Consider the following 20,142-nt stretch of genomic DNA (forward strand, 5'->3'; position numbering starts at 1 on the left):
ATATTGGGTCCTGAAAGCTGTCTTAAGAATATCCGAGTCCCTGATCTTCAACTGGTGATAACCCGAACGGAGATCAATCTTGGAGAACACTCTCGCTCCCTGAAGTTGGTCGAATAAATCATCAATGCGAGGCAAAGGATTCTTAACTATTACTTTGTTCAGTTGCCTATAATCAATGCACATCCTCATAGTGCCATCCTTCTTCTTCACAAATAGAATCGGTGCACCCCAAGGTGACACACTAGGCCAAATGAACCCCTTATCGAGGAGTTCCTGTAGTTGTTCCTTTAACTCCTTCAACTCCGCTGGTGCCATACGATACGGCGGAATGGAAATGGGCTGAGTGCCCGGCACTAGGTCAATACCAAAATCAATATCCCTGTCCGGTGGCATACCCGGCAGGTCTGTAGGAAACACATCGGGAAAATCCCTCACGACGGGGACAGAATCAATACTGGGAGTTTCTGCACCGACATCCCTCACAAAGACTAGATACAAAAGACAACCCTTCCCAACCATACGTTGGGCTTTCAAGAATGAGATCACTCTACTGGGAATATAATCAATCAAACCTCGCCACTCAATCAGTGGCACACCCGGTATAGCCAATGTGACTATCTTAGCATGACAGTCTAGAATAGCACGATATGAAGATAACCAATCCATGCCCAAAATGACATCGAAATCCACCATACATAATAATAAAAGATCCACTCGGGTTTCCAGACCCCCTATAGTTACCACACACGACTGGTACACACAGTCTACAATAACAATATCGCCTACTGGGGTAGATACATGAACAGGTGAAGCAAGAGACTCATGGGGCGTACCCAAATAACGAGCAAAGTATGATGACATATAAGAAAAGGTGGAACCGGGATCAAATAATATAAAGGCATCTCTGTGGCAGACTAAAACAATACATGTATGATAGCATCGGAAGCGATAGCATCGGGTTTAGCTGGAAATGCATATAAACGGGCCTGACTGCCACCTGATCAATCCCCCCTCTAGGGCGACCCCTAGCTAACTGACCTCCACCCCTAGCTGGTTGGGCGGGTGGTGGGGAAGTAACTGGCATTGAAGACGATGGCTGACTCCACTACTAAGATGAACCCGTAAGACGATGAGGACATTGCCTCTACATATGACCCATCTCTTCACACTCATAGAAACTCCCGGGTGCTGGAGAAGGGGACTGAAGGGAACCCCTAGCACCGGAGTGACTAGCAAATGCACCTGGAATAGAAGAGCCCTGAACTGATGGAGCACAGGATGAACTCTGAGCTAGAAGGGAACTAAGTGATGATTGGCCCTGATGAGAACTGTGAGAACCATGACCCGATGACGCCCCACGATAACCTGGGCGAGCTGGCTGAGCATGCCTGAATAGATGGCCTTTGCCGTGCTAAAACTGACCTCTCAAAGGAGCACCACTATAACTACCAGATCCTCGAGGCCTCTTGGCCTCCCCCTCCTCTCGCTCCTGGCGACGAACAGACTCAATCTCACGAGCAATGTCCACAACCTCCTCAAAAGTCGCACCAGTCACCCTTTCCCTGGTCATGAGAATACGAAGCTGATAAGTGAGGCCATCAACAAAACTCATAATCCTCTCTCTATCTGTCGGAACCAACCAAATCGCATGACGATCTAACTCGGAGAACCTCATCTCATACTGCATCACAGTCATCTCTCCCTGACGCAACCACTTAAATTGCCTGCACAATTCCTCTCTGCGAGACTGCGGCACATACTTCTCTAGAAAGAGAACGGAGAACTGCTGCCAGGTAAGGGGTGCTGCACCAATAGGCCTACGCCTCTCAAAAGTTTCCCACCAAGTGAAGGCAGCTCCAGAAAACTAGTAAGTAGTAAAAGTGACCCCGCTGGTCTCCAAAATACCTGCTGTACGAAGCATCCTCTGACACTTATCCAAGAAACCCTAGGCATCCTCACCCTCTACACCACTGAAGGTCGGAGGCTGAAGTCTACCAAACCTCTCCAACCTACGTTGCTCGTCCTCTGGCATGGCAGGAACTACATAGTCCTGAGCAGCTACAACCGTCTGGGCTGGATGTGCCCTCGGTGTCTGAAGTCCCTGCACGAACTGCTCAGGTGTGCAAGCAACGGGAGTCTGATTGCCTCCCCCAGCCTGAGAAGTAGCTGCGGTTGTAGTGACTGAAACCGCCTGAGCTAGGCCAATGCAAACTGATAGAATCTGAGCCAAGGCCTCCTGAAGACCTAGAATCACAATGGGCACAACTGGTGCCTGAGCTGGTGCTGCTGGAGCGTCCACAACTAGGACCTGATCCTGAACTAGGGCGGTTGGTGGATCTACAGGTGATGTCCTAGCTGCTGTGCGGGCTACACCTCTGCCCCTACTGCGACCACGACTACGTCCTCGGCCTCTAGTGGCCACAGCTGGTGGCACTGGTAGTCGTCCATCTTGACCGGTAGCGCGTGTCCGCACCATCTGTGAGAGAATAGAATAACAGAAGTTTAGTAATCGAATTAACAAATTCGCACGACAAGAGTTTCAAGAATATGAAGTTCTCCTAAAGATTTTGCAGCCTCTCGAGGATAAATACAGACGTCTCCGTACCGATTCGCGACACTCTACTAAACCTCCTCATGACTCGTGAGACCTATGTAACCTAGGATCTGATACTAACTTGTCACAACCCTAAACCTGGACCCGGTCTTGATGGTGCCTCTCGTGAAGATAATGCCAGCCGGCATTTTCCACATTCTAGTTTTTAAGCAATTAAACAATAAAAATTAAGTATGAAACATAATAAATAATCCCAAAGTAAGCAGTGAACATTACAGTTGCGGAATAAAACCCAACACAGCCCGATATCGGGGTGTCACCAGTCATGAGCATCTATCAATTCTAGTACAAGTCTGAAAGTCTACAAAACTATTACAAAGTCACTAATAGGGGAAAATAAATGAGATAATGAGGGGGAGAAACACGGGACTGCGGACGCCAAGCAGCTACCTCGTGAACTCCGAAATCTGCCGGGAGCTCTCAACTCTTGCTAGCAGGATCAGCAACGGCTAAATCTGCACACGGGGTGCAGGGAGTAAACTGAGTACTCCAACTCAGTGAGTAATAATCATAAATAAAGACTGAAAGCAAAAAATCACGTAAGGCACATTATAGACTATAAGGAAGCGGTAAAAGCCGGTAAGATAGTGAAGCATTAAAGATGTGCAAAATTACTGAGTTCCATTTAAAACTTCATAAAAATGCCTCTTTAACAATTTAAGCAAGCAAATGACAAGCAGATAGGAAAGATAAACACATAAAGGATCGCCCCCGGGCAATATCACAGAACAACACCAGCCACTCGGGCTATCTCTCACATCACAATGGGTACCCGTGCTCACTGCGGGTGTGCGGACTCCTAGAGGGGCCCCTTTCGGCCCAAGCGCAATATCAAGCCATTTCGTGGCATCATCCCTAGGCCCTCGGCCTCATATAAACAAGCCACCTCGTGGCGTACAGATCTCAGGACCTCGGCCTCATAATCATAATCAATGTTTCCTCATAACATAGGCCCTCGGCCTTACTCAGTCAGAATCTCATAGCCAATCGGGCAATAGTAAAACATAGTGCTCAGCCCAAAATATCATTTAAAGTGTCATTTAAATGTTAAAGCGGAGTAAACATGGCTGACTTATGAAAAACAAAAGATTATAGTATGACTGAGTTCAAGTATAAAGTCAAATAGTGAGGAAATATCAATAAAAATCCACTAAGGGTTCAAATAGTTGGACTAGGCCCAAATATGGCATTCAGCCCAAAACATGATGGTAACAATTAGATTTCAGTCAAATACGTGGTAAAATAGTCATTTGGGACGGACTAAGTCACGTTCCCCAATAGTGCACGATCCCACGCTCGTCATCTAGCGTGTGCGTCACCTCAATATAGCACAACGATGTGCAATCCAGGGTTCATACCCTCATGACATCATTTACAATCATTACTCACCTCAATCTGGTCCAAACTCTAGCCCGCGACGCCTTTGCCCCTCGAATCGGCCTCTATTCGCGTCGAATCTATCCAAAATCAGAATCACAACGTCAAAATATGCAAAGGGAACGAAGCCCAAGCGAAAATAATTAATTTGCAATATAAATCCCGAAATTACCAAAACCGACCCTCGGGCCCATATCTCGGAATTCGATAAAATTCACATCAATAGATTCCTCATCTCCCCACGAGTTCATACATATCAAAGTACCAAAATCCGACCACAAATGGTCCCTCAAATCCTCAAGTCTAAGTCTCCAATACCAAGCCCTAGTTTTCCCCAATTTTAACCCTTAATTCCATTAATTATAGCTCTAATCCGTGAAATAATACCATAGAAACGAGTTTTAGGTCCAAAATCCTTACCTCAATGAAGTTCCCTTGAAATCCTTCTTCAAAATCATCCAAAAAGCTCCAAAGCCGACTTAGAAATGATGGAATAGCTCAAAAATCGTGAAGGAAACAATTTATATGTTCTGGCCCAGGGATTTCACATCTGCGGCCAAATTCTCGCTTCTGCAGTCAAGACCACCACATCTGTGGTCCTCACTTAAATCCTCATTTTCGCATCTGCGATTCACTATCCGCACCTGCGCCATCGCAGGTGCGGTTCTCCAACCGCTTCTGTGGTTTCTGCCTCCCTTACCTTCTTCCGCTTCTGCGGTATTCTTCATCGCATCTGCGGCATCGCACCTGCGGTCACCAATCTGCAGGTGCGGAAACACCAGAAGCAGAAAATCTGCAGCTTTACCAAAAATTCCCACTCTCCGTCAACCATCCGAAATCACCTCGAGACCCCTCGGGACCTCAACCAAAAGCACAAACATATCCCAAAACCTTATTCAAACTTATACCGATCTTCAAAACACCTCAAACAATATTGAATCAACCAAAACACATCGGATTCAAGCCTAAGTTTCCAAAAATCTTACGAATTTCGCTTTTGATCAAAAACCCAACCAAACCACGTCCGAATGACCTGAAATTTTGCACACACATCCCAAATGACACAACGGAACTAATGCAACTCTCGGAATTCCATTCTGATTCCTATATCAAAATCTCACCCATCAACCGAAAATCGTCAAAATACCAACTTCGCCAATTCAAACCTAAATCTACTTCGGACCTCCAAAATACATTCCGATCACTCTCCTAAGTCCCAAATCACCTCCTGAAGCTATCCGAACCATCGGAACTCACATCCGAGCCCTCAAACACATAAGTCAACATTCGGTTGACTTTTTCCAACTTAAGCTTCCTCAAAAGAGACTAAGTGTCTCAAACCTTACCTAATCCTTTCCGAACCCGAGCCAACCAAGCTGATCACATATAGAACCAATAGACAAAGAACTAAGAAGCAGAAATGGGGGAAACAGAGTGGTAACTCATGAGACGACTGGCCGGATCGTCACAATTCATGGCGTGAAACAGGGGATTACACTGTTTTTAACGGAAAGTGAATCAATTAACGTAATCACTCCTAATATAACTCAACAAACTCAATTATAACACACAAAATTTATATTTCCAGTTATAAAAAAGATTCTCAACCGAAAAATACCCAAAAAATATAGCAATCTTCAGAGAAAATATGCTGAATATTTTTCCTAGCCGATAAATACAACAAAAACAGAGCAATTTAAATACATATATACATCTGAATACATAAATTATATTAATTAAAAAAATATGAATACATTCATAGAATACAACGAGACATGAATACGATGAAATACATGGAATACAACGAGATACATTGAAATACAATGAAAAAAAAGACAATGAACAATGAAATAGATGAAAATATAGCGAGATACATTGAAATACATTGAAATATATTAACAGAAAGTTCAAGTTGCTCAGCCCCAATACTCCGCCGTCTTTGTTCAAGAACAACCCTAATGTCGTCTCGTCGAGAGGGCCACGATTCTGACTCGAAACGCCATTGTTCCTGTTATCATAATACCCTCACGTGGGCTTCAAAAAGCATATTCTTTACAATTGAAGCCGCCGGAGCCACCGTCATCAGTCCACAGTCTCTACGGCGATGGACATGTGTTTTCCAATTTTTGCATTTTAGTGCAAAAAAGGACTAGAAATTTTCTGGGGGAGCGTTGAATCCTTTGCCTTACTATTTACGAGGCTTGTGAATAAGCTCCTGCAAAATTATTCAATATCTTCAATATCCTCCATTGAAGAGAATGAGAACGAGATGAGGCTGCTGGTGGGTGAGAGATTGGGGGTGGGCAGGTTTTTTTAGGGGTCCTCGGCTGAAGCTTTTGGTTAAGGATATAAGAAATTTGAGTGGAGAGAGAAAAATAATACAAAGCTTATTTTATGACTTAAGGGTAGGAGATAACCATAAATAGATATTTGACTATAAAAAATCAAAAGATAGCTATGGAATATAATTTTTTTAAAAGGTATTTATTTAAAATAAATAAGGTATCAACATTTGCATTAGGAGGTAACTGTTATGCTAATTTTCTACTAGGTCACTAAAACGTGGCAGCCATAAGAGAGAATGGGCTTGGTCCACTCCTCCTCATTTAATAATTGTAACCAAAGTTATCAATATACAAAGGGTTGAAAAATTAGCCACTTATATAATATTTCAATTTACATCCCTTATATCTTTTAATTCCTAAATGTTACTTCTAAAATTAGTATATTAAACTATAACTAAAAAGTTACTTCAAAGTTCACTATTAAAATACTGGGTTGTTACATTTGGAGGGTCAAAGCATATAATTTTTCTTTTTCTGGTCTGAATTAAAGTTTTTTTTTAATTTAAAATAAATTTACATATTTGAATAAATGGATAATTAAATATTTGTTCGTTAAAACAATAGACTATAATAGTCAAACCTTGGTAAATATTGTCGGGCTCTAGGGAGGCTACTCTATTTTTTGTGGATTCTCGCAATTCTCCCTTACACCAAAGATGAACAAATTTATATACTAGCACTCAATATTTATGAAAAATAATATTAAGCTACTATAATTAAGCGATTTAATGAAGTGAAAATGTACATTAATTAGGTAAGTGCTACAAGTGTGTTTGCAATCACATGAACTTAATTGGTTGGCTGTGATATTGATTGTCGTATTGTAACAAATCAGAGGATATTATCTTGTAATTTATCTTTTCAGTATATAAAACTAAATTCAATACCTAATCAATAATGTTGTGCAAGACATCTAGTTTGGCATTGACCCTAATAATTTCTCTCTCTCATCAACTACACAGATTTTTTTTTTTTTTTTTTTTTTTTTAACTTCTGCCAAACTTTCCCAAAATCATATATAAATACAAACATCGCCGGCGCATCATCGGAGAAATTGCACCTGAACATCCATTTAACGACGAATCGATGTCTACTACCCGTCAAATCACCGTCACTCTCGCGTTCCCCCTCTTAATCTCCCTCCTCACAACGTTACCGCCGTTAATCACCGCTGCCGCAGTCAACGGTAACTCTTCCCTCACCGCTTACGACCTACTCGAGTCCTACGGCTTCCCCGTCGGAATTCTCCCCAAGGGCATCACTGGATACGATCTCGATAAAACCACCGGCAAGTTCAACGCATACCTTAACGGCTCCTGCAGTTTCTCTCTAGAAGGTTCTTATCAACTAAGGTATAAATCCAAGATCAGTGGGTACATAGCTAAAAATAAGCTCACGAACTTATCTGGTGTTAGTGTAAAAGTTCTATTTTTGTGGCTCAACATTGTGGAGGTCGTTAAAAACGGTGATAATCTTGAGTTTTCTGTTGGGATTGCTTCTGCAAGCTTTTCAGTTGACAATTTCTTGGTTTGTCCACAATGTGGTTGTGGACTGGACTGCAATAGTAATGTGAAAATTCAAAAGATTCGAAGCAATCATCTTGTCTCTTCGGTTTAGCTGCATATCAAAGGATGGTTGAGTTTGCTGAAAGAGGTTAGTTCCTGGCTTTCAATATATGGTCCTTGCATGTTTTAGTTCCTTTATCTTGTGATGATTATTTGCTCGTTTGTTCTTAATTTTTCGTTGGTTGGTCATTATATGAGGGAAAAGTCAACGATGAACACAAGTTGTTTTTCTTAGATGCTTAGTATCAATTTGTGGTGGAGCACTCGAAATTTCATGAAAATTGGTATGTTTTTAGGTTATTTGATGAGTGACATTGTTATGATTGAAGGATTTTCTTTTTAGCTTTTGATATTCAATTAACTAGCTAAAACCGTCTTCTGTTAGTTGAATACCGCGTGTTACCAAGTGTGATGCAAAACCTACTTATCAGAAAAAAAAATGGTCTGTTGGAAAATTTCGATTCTTCCATCAGCAGATAGGCATGGCTTAAAATAAATCTGATCAGTATTTAATGTACCATCCAATACTATTCTATGATGACCTCTTCTTAGGTGTGTACCTGAAAAAGCGATTTCATTTTGTCTAATGTTTGATGGAAAGCAGGGTAACTCCTTACAGTTTCTTGTTACCTTGAGAAGCGAATGAGTGCTTCTTTCTGGCGGTCCGGCATTTAAAAGAAAATCTGTGTTTCCTCCTTCCGCCCCCCCCCCCCCTCCCCCACACACAAAAAAAAAACCACAAGTACGAGATAACATGTCTTGCTGAGGAACAGTGATGGCAATTGTTGATCTTGTGTTAGAGTGTTATCAATAGAAAATTGACCACTTCCATTTTTGACTGTCTTTCTGTGAGGTATCTGCATGTGAGGTACCTGCATCTGTATGCTGATCAGAAGGTGCTCCATTCTACAGCAGATTACCCAGTTGGATTTTCCATGAATCTGTGAAAATGATCTATGAAGCTTTAATTGCTTGCCCTCAAAGTCATCTGTAGTAGTGTGAGCATTGAAGTTGATAGTGATTGCCATGGTTGTGCTCTGTAATGACTTTCTGTGTACTAGTGTGGGTTATGGCAATTCTCTAACAAGGTCAATGTCTCAATATGTAGCGGCCTGAAATTAAATGAAAGAATCCAATTTGATAGAATGAAGATAAGGAAAAGGAACAAAAAGAAAGGAGCTTGATCTCTATCTTTGATGACAGAATATATGCAGACCATGCCCCTTCTTTGTTAGCAAGGCACAAAGATTAATAATTATATGTTGTCTGGTTTTGGAGAGAAAACATGGTCCAATTATAGAGTGATATAGTATCACTGCATATGTTTGATATTTTTTTTTAGGATTGTTCTAGGTCTCATTTTTAACTGGTGGAGAAACAACCCGGGGGGGGGGGGGAGAGGGGGGTCTATTTAAAGAAGTGAATGACAATTTTGGAATGGACTAAAAGCAAAGTGAGACTGTCTCAGTGTTTACCATGTGTGCGAGTTACAAGCCTGTATCATGTATCTGTCCATAGGTGTAGGTGTTAATTTACAGAAGATCTGTCCCGGGAAAATTGACAGGTTTAGAGAAGGTTTTATCTTTCCTTTGTGGTGATTAGAGAGTTATTTCAACTGAATTATGTTGTTCTTGACTCTATATTAGCTGAAACACTCCCTTATCCAAAAAAAATATATTAGCTGAAACACTTAGAAAACCTCCCTGATTAAATAAACACTTAGAAAACCTCCCTGATTAAATAAACACTTAGAAAACCTCTCATACAAAAGTAATGAATGTTCATGGTCCACAAGGCATCCTTTACATAACAGAAAACAGTAGAACTATGACTAATGGGCACAGCCCACAGGGCATCCGTTAATTGGTTTAAATCTTCCCATTTCATTTCTTTCCAATCATAAGAAAAGAAAAGAGAGCCTTTTAGTCTAAAAAATCTTGGTAACTCAACAATTTTTAATCCTTGATGAATTGCGTTTTATCCAGCTGAGAATGTGAAAGAAGTTTACTTTATTTTTTGTTTGGATAAATGATACAGTGGTAAGTCAAGCAATTTAAACACTTCTTACTTCTTGGTTTGAATTAAAAGGTGTTGTGATCTATTGAGCTTGTTCCTTCCACCCCCCCCCCCCCCCAAAAAAAAAAAAAAAAAAAAACCTTCTTTCTCTCTTTGCCGTGGAAGGGTGTGTGTGTGTGGGTAAAGCTTAAATATCCTTCATTTAACATGCGTTGGTGCATATTTCAGCACTTGACTTTAGATGGAATGCTCTTTAGTTTTGCGTTCTCCCCTTCTTGATGCTTCTAGCTAATAGTTGATGTTTGCAAGAACTTTCCCTGTATATTACATCCTAGTCAGAACAATTTCTGCAGTTTATTCACCATGACTGAATACTGCAATTGTATGGCTCATACATACAACCATGGTGCCATTTGTGAGGATCACAACTGTAGGCTGCTGCCTGCAGATACTAATTGGCTGATACATACTGGTATCTCCCAACAACCCGCTTCATGATTGTTGCTGTATAGCATGAGGACAAGGATATCTAGTTCTTCCTTAAAGGTTGTTTGCTTGGAAACAAGAGAATTAGAGGCTTGCTATTAGTTTACCTAATGCTATCAAGCAATTGATGTTAATGTACGTAGTTGGCTAAGCTTTTGGATGGAAATACTAATAAGAATATGACAGCCACCGGGAGAGAGAGAGAGAGAGAGACTGCATGTACCCATGATATCAGTTGCATGAATATCTGTATTGTCTGGCGATTTATGTCCGTTTATATATGTCTAATCTCTACGTGGAAAGCAGAATTAAGAATATGGTAAAGGAAACGTAGAAGGGCTAACCTAAGTGTTCATTTCAGGTCAAAATGTAATTGAGAGCACCGTCCAGTCCAGTGAAAACTTGAATAAGGTCTCAAATCGCAAATGTGTTAGTACGCATTTGACTTCCACGTAAGACAGCAAAAATAAGAATGGAGATTTGAAGAGGGGCAGAGTTTGTACATGCCAAGAGGCTCTGTTTAATCAAACAGTGATTTGAGGTCTAATTCCTTTGGCGAGAATGCTATGCACTTGTATAGTACATTGCGTGAGTGTATCTGTGACCTGCTACCGCAAGATCTGCTTATTACCTCCATCCTCTCTCCTAATCTTCCAGAGTGTAACTTTTCAGGTTTTCAGTAACGAGGTTCTATTGCACTTTATAATGTATTTGACTTCTGCATTGCCTCGAAAATAAGAAAGAAAATGTCTAATATATGACTCTTTTTCGAGTGCTTGCAGACTTGCAACTCATTACAAAGATCAGGTAACATTGTGCAGTGGACAGAAAGCCTGAAGTGGTCATTGTCCTGCTTCCTCCTCATCTGAGTTACAGCGCAAAACTGAAAGTCGAAAACTCCCGTGTTCATTTACATTGTTTTTATGTTTTTAAAAAAAAATGTATTTACTACTGTATCTGACTCTGACATGCATTGACAATCTTCTTGAAATTGCTGTTTACAGTGCCATCTTTTCCACGTTTTAGGACTGCCAAATTGGTTCATCACCCAGTATGAATCACGCGTATGTTTGTCTCGTTGCTTTCTCAAAAGCTCTCTGTACCTCGTACTCTGTTAAATCAGAGGCCAAAAGGTCAAAAAAGGGGGAAGCAACCAGTGGCGGAGGCAGGATCTCCACGAAGGGGGTTCAAAATTTTTTTTTTATATCTAGTGGGAATTGAACTCATGACCTTATATAGATTTTGATCCCCCTTGACCACTAAACTACACTTTTAGATTGTGTTAAGAGGGTTCAAAACTTAATATATAGAGGTAAAAAATAGATTTTGCTTTATATATACATTGTATTTTTTCGGCGAAGGGGGTTCGGGTGAACCCCTTGCGCCCCCCTAAATCCGCCACTGGAAGCAACTTGGAAAAGGAAGGTGACGTGCACTAGAATTCTTCATCATATCATAAAATATGCAATGCATCTTGACTCAGACTTGTAGCATTGTTTGGCCAAGTTCTTTCTTGGGCCAAAAGTATTTTTCTTCAAAGTTATGTTTGGCCAAGCTTCAAGGAAAAAGTGTTTTTGAGTAGAAGAAAAAACTGGTTTTGAGAAAGCTGCAAAAGTAGCATTTACAAGCACTTTTTAAAAGTTTGATCAAATATTAATGCGTCTAAAAGTGCTTTTTAAAATTAACTAGCCAAATATAAATTATTTTTCATTAAAAGTGTTTTTACTTTTGAGAAAAATACTTTTCAAAATAAGCTGATTTCGAAGCTTCGCCAAAAATGCTATTAGTCAGTGGTATCATCTGCTATATTCTGAGACTTAACGTGAAGAAGTTGGGCGTCTATATAGAATGTCCCATTCTATATTCGTTGTATTTGCCCTTTCTGGCATGCTTCTATTGTCACTCTTGACACACGAGACAAACACAAATAAGCACGATGAAAATGACAACATTACTCTTGTTAATTAAAGGACCTTGTTTTCTTTTCCTTCCTCTTTTCAATTTTATTCCATTAGTAAATGGAGGCCATCAAGTATTTTAAGAATTCGCTAGAGGACAATGGAGCGCTTTCTTAGAGATACTACTGTGAATTTCGTTAGAAACAGATAATGCGAGTTTATGGTTCAAGTAATCTTAGCAATCCTTACGTTTAGGTGACGAAATCTATTCTTGATTCCTCTTAGGGTTAGCGGTTTACGATATATGCTTAATTTACTTTCATTTAACCAATTAAAATTAATGTATTTTTACATCAATATATTAGTACTTGGCTATGATTAGACAGCATGAGTAAGCTTTTTCCAAAAAGGGACCTGAACACAAATACTGCTTTGAAAGATAATCTGCTCCCGATTCTACGCTCAAAAGAAATAGTACCAATTCCAACAAAGGTGTGGGCCTCTTGGCTGATGGGGTCAAGAAGAGCGAAGTCCACAAAGAACAAAAAAGAGCTAAGTACTTTTACTTGCTTGTTCTATGGCTAATCATAGGCTTTAACCTTTGCGTAAGCAACGGTAGCCTTTCAGAAGTTATTAGTGCTTTCGATGATTATGCCAAGTCAATGGCTTATTACAGCCTTTGATTAATATGTACCTAAATTTTGGCCGCCCCCTCGTCGTTTCAAAAGCATATTGCCATCTTCGGAAGACAAACAATATGAGGGAGAACCGACAAAGTGAAGGGGCATATAATATACAAAAAGGGCCTTACGATGGAGTATGCAATATGTATTCACACCAAATTAAAAAAAAAAAAATCTAATAATCACAAATTAGAGCAAAAGCATATAACTTAAACGTGAATAGGTGATAAGTGTCTATGAAAAACAATGTGTGACACTCATCAATTTGGAGTAAATATTGGGTGCTTATAAATATTCTCCGTTTATTTGGGTGCTTATAAATATTCTCCATTTATTTTTGTTTGACTGCATTAATGGTCGTATAATGTATTATTAAAATTCTATATATAGACCAATCAGTGAAATAAGGGAATGATTAGCTTGCGAATTCAGATGATACGGAAGAATGAATGTCACATTGTCTATTGTCTATTTATTTTCCTGTATATGCCATTGACTTGTTTCGAAAATTCAAATATGAAGAAGGATTATTCTATTGGGGTCAAAAATCCTGTTGTATTTTATATTGTTCTTAATTAAGTTTAAGATGTCGTTGGACTTATTACATTATATTAGTCATACCAAATATATGAAGTACTAGGATATGATTAAAAAAGTTGTAACAGATGTTCGTTTTTCCTGTTATCAAATATATTTAGACATCACACAAATGAATGTTATGTCAAGCTAAAATGGACCAAAGTATAGCCGTACACAGAACTTAAACCAACATAAAATACACCTTCATATTCGCATGAAAGCACTAGTCGTGAGCTCAGCCGCTCACATTTATGTCCGTTAAAATAGTATTGGGCTCTTCCTATTTGTTACGTTAGTAAATGCAGTAGGCAAAATAAAAGGAAAAGAACTTGATTTATAAAGTTTTTATAGACCATTTTAATTTACGAACGCTGAATAACTGTAATTTTTCAGTAAAATCGTACAGATTGTTTACTCAAGATTAATTCAAAAACTAAATACTAGCTAAGAACCGGAATTTAACTACTACAAGCTTTCTTTTCATAAGTTGTTCATTTTGCACAAATAAAAGATAGAGATAGGAGAACAATATTAAGCTTACAATTTTAAAAAGCAGTAAGCATCGAGGAGGAGATTTCACAAAAAAATCCGATAAAGACACAGCTTTGCTTTTAATCCAATGGCTTTTCAGTTGCTTCTAGGTTTGTGCTTCAAAAGCATCTTTCGAAGCTCAGCAGCATCAATTTCATTAGCAACTCCCTCTGGCCTGTAGTAACCGGTAACTGGATCTGGCACCCATGATGTCTTCACTGATTCCTCTCCACTTTTATTCATTATCATGTTGCTCCTTGGCACTCCTCCTTTTGCACCGCCTGAAAGCGCCCCTTGCGATCCCGCTGCGTATCCACGCCTACACATACAACATTCACATACACATGTCAAAAAAAAACATCTCAATCACATCGAGCATCGCCGCAAATCACCGAAATTAAAAACAAAAATAAAAATTCAGACTCCTCCTATCCCCTGTTTTAGGTCTGCCTAGTTTTATAATAATACTGTGAACGCACCACGGTATATGAATCAGATGCTATATATATATAGGTTCACAGAGAAATTGCGCTAATCACGCTCACCAATTTAAAATTATTGGATTGCCTCTGTTTCATGGAGGGGAAAAGGGGTTGGTAACATTCATATCATCAGTACATAAAAGGATGTTTCGATTATTACCTGCAAAGAAAAGCAGAAACAGAGTCGGACACAACAGCAGAGAGGACCTTGGAGTTAGAGAAAGAGCGTGCCATTTTTCTTAATGGTTAGAATCGGAGCGAAAGAATTTCAAAGGAAGAACGCAGCAGCGGAAGGAATTGGTTGTGGAGCTTCCGCAGCGGCGAACTGAAATTCTCTAGCTTCGACTCTCTGGTTATTCTAGGGTTACAACATATATGAGAGGAGTAATGGGGAGAGGAGGAGGAGGTATATATAGAGATGGAGAAGAAGATGGAAACAGGGAGGGATTTTAAGTTGGGCCACGTGAAAGTAGGCCCTCTATTCAGACGCAAAGGTCCTCTCCTGCATTGACACTTGGCCGGTGAATGTAGACCTCTATAATTATTATAGAGTTTAAGTTATTACATGGTCAATATTTTTGAAAACAATTACACTATATATCACCAAAAGAACTTTTTACTTAAAAATAAGATAAATCGCTACCTGTTACATCAAGAAAATATAATTTTATAGTATAATTTTTTTTGTGATGACAGTATATATCATATAAACTCAATTGATTATAATTGTGATATTAATAATTTAAATATAAAACATATTCCTATAAAATACAACATATTAAAATACTTTAATTGTATAAAATAATACTTCTATAATAGTACATGTTAGTATTAGTTAAAGCTAATTTTTAATGTGGCCTACTATCCAAACGATTACTAGCAATTCTAATTCTAACTAGATGTTGGTGCCCGTGCGTATGCCCGACATCATTGTTTGTACATGAACAATATATATCGACAAAATTCAAAGCTGATAAAATAACTCCATACTTGGTGTAGTCGTATGGATAAAGAAGTAATCTATATCTACTATATACTATATTAAAAGTAAGAAGGGCCTTAACGAAATATCGTTCGCCTTTTTTATTTTTTAAAAATTAATTTTGCACTAAACAAAATAGTCATTTAAATCATTTTCCTAATATTTAGGATTTGAAAATTAATTGTTATATTTTATGTATTAAATCCTTCCTTATTTAAATTTGGTAGAAAATCCTAATATTTAGAACTTTAAAATCTAAGTGCGTTTATCACGTTTTCTCCCTATCCCTTCATTAACAACAGATACATTTCTACAATGAATTAATATTTACCTAGAATAGAAGATTGAAACTTAAACTAACGGCTTTTTGTGTGTCAAGTACCTTGAATAATCAATTAATTGTTTTTTTATATTTAACTGTTTAAATGAATTAAAATTTCACGCATTAAAATCTTTCTTATTGTTTTATGCAGAAAGTCCTGCCATTTAGAACTTTAAAACTGTTAAGAGTTTACTTTATACAAATTTACGTTTATGAGTTTAAAATTAATTAAAAATTTACTTATTAAATCTTTTCTTATTTAAATTATGTAAAAAGTTCAAAATCTTTAAAAATATTAAGAGTTTACTGTATGTAAATCTTACACGTAAAAATCTATACTATATTAAAAGCACGAAGACCCTTAGCGAAATGTATTCATCTTTTTTACCCTTTTAAAATTAGAGATCACACTAGATAAAAAAAGTCATTTAATATCTCCCTAAGGTTTAGGACCTTTAAATTAATTAAAAAATTTAAGAATTTAAAATCAACCATTATACGTTGATTTAATTGTCCAACGAGAATACATCCAAGTAACATATTCTATTTATCAATGCCATATAACCATATTTTATTTACCAACGTCATATCTTTTAAGACAAGATAATTGCTTCTGTTGTCTTTTAATTTTGATACAAAGTTGGAAAGGTTCTAAGTCTATATGAACTAATATTTTGTACCTTGGTTATAAAATATAAATTTTATCACCATGTAAAAAATAGACATATAGATACCAAGGGGAAAAAAGACCCAAACCCGGAAAAAAAAATCATAACATGTTTTAAGACTTTTAGTCTCTTTGTTATATAAAAAAATAACTTAAATTTATTTCCTACCTAAAATATTTATTTTAGAATCTTGACAAATTAAATTATATTCTATTTATTATTCTTCATAAAAATGAAAAACTGATTATACTTACTAAATCTATATTCATAATAAATGTTGTTTACTAAACCTTCCTCTAAATTAGAAAAATCAATCTTTAAATATATAATTCTCTACCATATACCACATATTTTTTTATGTTGAACAAGTTTTTAAATTTTTAATCTCTTTTGTTATAAAAATAGCTTACCTTCATTTTTCTACGTAAAATATTTGTGTTACAATCTTGATGATACATTAATTGTGAAAAAGTTACCATTAATTTAAAAGCTTCATTATTTTTTTTATTCATTATTTGTTAATTAATAAATAATATTATTATTTCTAGGGTGATCTTAGGAATGCACTAGATCTCCTTTTCAAAAATTTAAGTTACTATTTAATTTTTCAAGCTTTTAATATTTTAAGAAAAATAATAACTACTTAATTAATATCATTAGACGAAGATGCGAGAAAATTTGTTTAAAGAATAGCTTCCTCAATACTGACCTAATTAGGTGACTGGAGTTTTATGAAAAATTGCACTGTTTAGTAAATTAAAATTTCAAGAAATATATATCCAGTAGTTAAGGTTTACAATATTTTGATGAAATAACCATTTTGACAAATTCTAAGGTAATATAATATTGTCATTGGTTTAATTGATAGTCGAAATTTGTATTATTGGTATCCAAAGAAATGTTAGACGAGATACAACAACATGACATATTTATATCTTATTTCGCAAGATATTATAATTATAAATATTATATAACTAATTCAACTAAATTCATCATCTTTGTATGTTAAGAAGATATTGTTTCAATGTATATAATATTTTATTTTTTTGTATATATTTTATACTGATTGACGCGAAACACACGTGCAACGCACATACACTAAAAGCACGAAATCATCATAATTTTGCTTAACTTAATATTATCTTGAAATTATGCTACCAAAGGGGAAAAAAAGCACTAAAATAAAAGCACGAAATTATGATGACTTCTTATATTATCTTGAAATGTGGGAAATTTTAGGACTTTTTGCAGCAATTTAAGCTTATATTGTTAAAAAAAATATAATTTTGTACTTTTGGGATGACATCGTTTAATAATCTTCTTATATTCAGGAATTTTACATTCTAATGGACGTATAAGTGAGTAGAGTTAGAGGTAAAATATCCTCTTTATATTTTCTTCCAAAGATCCGCAAAGAAAGTAACAAAAAAAAAGCTATCAGGAATGACGAAAGCTTGAATATAAATCGAGACTTTATATATACTTTTAATATATATTTTCTAAATTTTTAATTTTATAACAATTGACATGCAATACATGTATATTACGCTGTAATATATATTGCAACCATAAAAAAATACGAACACACTCTTGCATTTCATGTAAGCTATGATGTTTTTGCATAAGTTAAATAAATATTTTTATGATGTACGTAATCAGTCTTTTTGCTTTTAAATATAGATTTCATATTGAAAAAATTATTATCTAATTATACTTGTATTATTTAGAATTTTGAAATTAATTAAGATTTAGCTTTTAAACTTTATCTTATGTGAATTATGATAAACTCCTAATATTCTATAATTTAAAATCAAATTATATTTTGCTTTTTTTTCCATAAGCTTTTATGAAATTTTGCTTTTGTATTCTTTTATGTCGTCTCTCTGTTGTTTGTGAATTTTTTCTTTTCATTTTATTGTGAATTCTTTTATTTTAGTATAATTATTTATTATTAAAATTAATTTAAGATGTAACTTACTTTTATTTTAAATATAGTTCGTATTCATACAAATAACTAAATTGGTAAACAAAATGACAGTCCTTTAAAGCTTTATGTTAGCACCCTTTTAAAAGAAATCTCAACCTTATTCAGATTTTTTAATTACTATGAATTTACGCGTTCTACTTTCATATATTAGTTAATAAATTATATCATGATATAGCATAAAAGACAATGAAGGAAACTTTTACATGGGGAATGTGGTTGGGCTTCATCACAATATCAACAAAAATTAAACATTAATTATTTTTAGAAACTTATATTTTTTAAAAATATTTGTTCAATAACTCAAATAAATTATTAATATTTTTTTACATAATTTTTAAAAATTATGTATTTATTGATATAGGTACACGCACAAGGCGCGTACCCTAAGACTAGTAATTAATAAAAGACTAGAATTAAACCTTTGAAAATATTTAGTTAAAGTACAAATATACTAACAACGAAAATGTAAACTGAGATTTGACATTGTGAATCCTAATATCTTATACGCAAAACATATTTTTTAAATAATATTTATATCAATTTTAAGAAATTTTTATTCAACACATGAGTACATGCGCATCGCGCGTACTCTAAACCTATAATCATCATAATGTAAAAAGTCATAATTTGGTTCATGCAAAAAGTCTTAATGTAATTGATGATAAAAAGTCTTTTTATCATGTTACATGCTGAGTGATGTCGAGACTAAATTCTTTTGCATTTCAAGAACATGAAGGATATTGTTTAGAGTTATAATATTGCCAGAAGTCATCTTCAAAGCTATCTTGCTTGTTCCCTTAATTTTTGCAGTAGCAGAATTTACCATAAAAACTGTCTCGTTGGGTCCAGCGGGAGCATAAAAAGTAAATAACTTCTTGTTTACCTGACGAGTGGTCCAGAATCAATCCACCAGTCTATAGGATTTCCGATCAAGCTACATTCAGAAAGCATGGCACACAAGTTGTCCATGTCTTCCTTATTCTCAACCTGCCCCCATAATTGCGACACTGAATTGGTCCTTACCGTTTGAACTTATGTGCGATGTAAGTGACGATGCTATTGGGGCAGTGCTATGCCAAAGGAAGGATAAGATGTTTACTTCATATACTATGCGAGTAAGACTCTTGATGATGCACAACTGAATTACACCACTACTGAGGAGGAGTTATTGGCCGTTATGTGGGCTTTTGAAAAATTTCGGGCATACTTGTTGGGAATAAACATGTTTGCTTGGCTTTTCTTTTTGTCCTTCTTTGGTGCACTATTGTCGATAACATTATGTCCAATATTTCCACAATTGTGGCAATTACCTTTGAAGTTCTTTTTGCTTGGGTAATTCTTTGACGGAGACAACTTCTTTCGCTTTTTGCTCGTTGAAGCTTCCTCAATAATATTTGCTCCCATTATTGTTGAGTTTCCACGAGATGTCACACCTCCTTTTTACCACCCGAGAGGAAGGATATAAGGGAGTTTTTCCAATTAAAGTAACATTATTCGAAATGAGATTATTTATTTAATTTCTTCAGAGTCGCCACTTAGAATAGTTTATTTGGTGTCCCAAGTCACCGGTTTATTTTAAAATCCCAATTCGAGAAAATTTCGACTTT

At 36.4% G+C, this 20,142-nt stretch overlaps 2 protein-coding genes across 4 annotated transcripts; one reads left to right on the forward strand and one right to left on the reverse strand.

Moving 5' to 3' along the window:
• Positions 1 to 7,299: 7,299 nt before the first annotated feature.
• On the forward strand, positions 7,300 to 11,412 carry LOC104223193 (uncharacterized protein At5g01610-like). 3 transcript variants are annotated; one of them, XR_011402247.1, is made up of 3 exons: positions 7,300 to 7,989; positions 10,765 to 11,090; positions 11,186 to 11,412. XR_011402247.1 is itself a non-coding variant. In XM_070156162.1 (2 exons), exon 1 carries the CDS (start codon positions 7,423 to 7,425, stop codon positions 7,951 to 7,953), a length of 531 nt encoding a protein of 176 aa, XP_070012263.1. In that variant the 5' UTR covers positions 7,301 to 7,422; the 3' UTR covers positions 7,954 to 7,989; positions 11,186 to 11,412. The 3 variants fall into 3 exon arrangements, 1 of the variants encoding a protein (XP_070012263.1); XR_011402246.1 differs by having other exon boundaries at positions 10,765 to 11,075; XM_070156162.1 differs by lacking the exon at positions 10,765 to 11,090 and having other exon boundaries at positions 7,301 to 7,989.
• Positions 11,413 to 14,057: 2,645 nt separating this feature from the next.
• LOC104223194 (protein SENESCENCE-ASSOCIATED GENE 21, mitochondrial-like) lies at positions 14,058 to 14,958 on the reverse strand. The gene is made up of 2 exons (XM_009774568.2): positions 14,737 to 14,958; positions 14,058 to 14,413 (listed from the first exon to the last, which is right to left on the reverse strand). Exons 1-2 carry the CDS (start codon positions 14,808 to 14,810, stop codon positions 14,191 to 14,193), a joined length of 297 nt encoding a protein of 98 aa, XP_009772870.1. The 5' UTR covers positions 14,811 to 14,958; the 3' UTR covers positions 14,058 to 14,190.
• Between the last annotated feature and the right edge of the window lie 5,184 nt (positions 14,959 to 20,142).

This window comes from Nicotiana sylvestris, chromosome 9 (genome assembly GCF_000393655.2).
Source record: "Nicotiana sylvestris chromosome 9, ASM39365v2, whole genome shotgun sequence".
In the NCBI taxonomy this organism is placed as follows: Eukaryota; Viridiplantae; Streptophyta; class Magnoliopsida; order Solanales; family Solanaceae; genus Nicotiana; species Nicotiana sylvestris.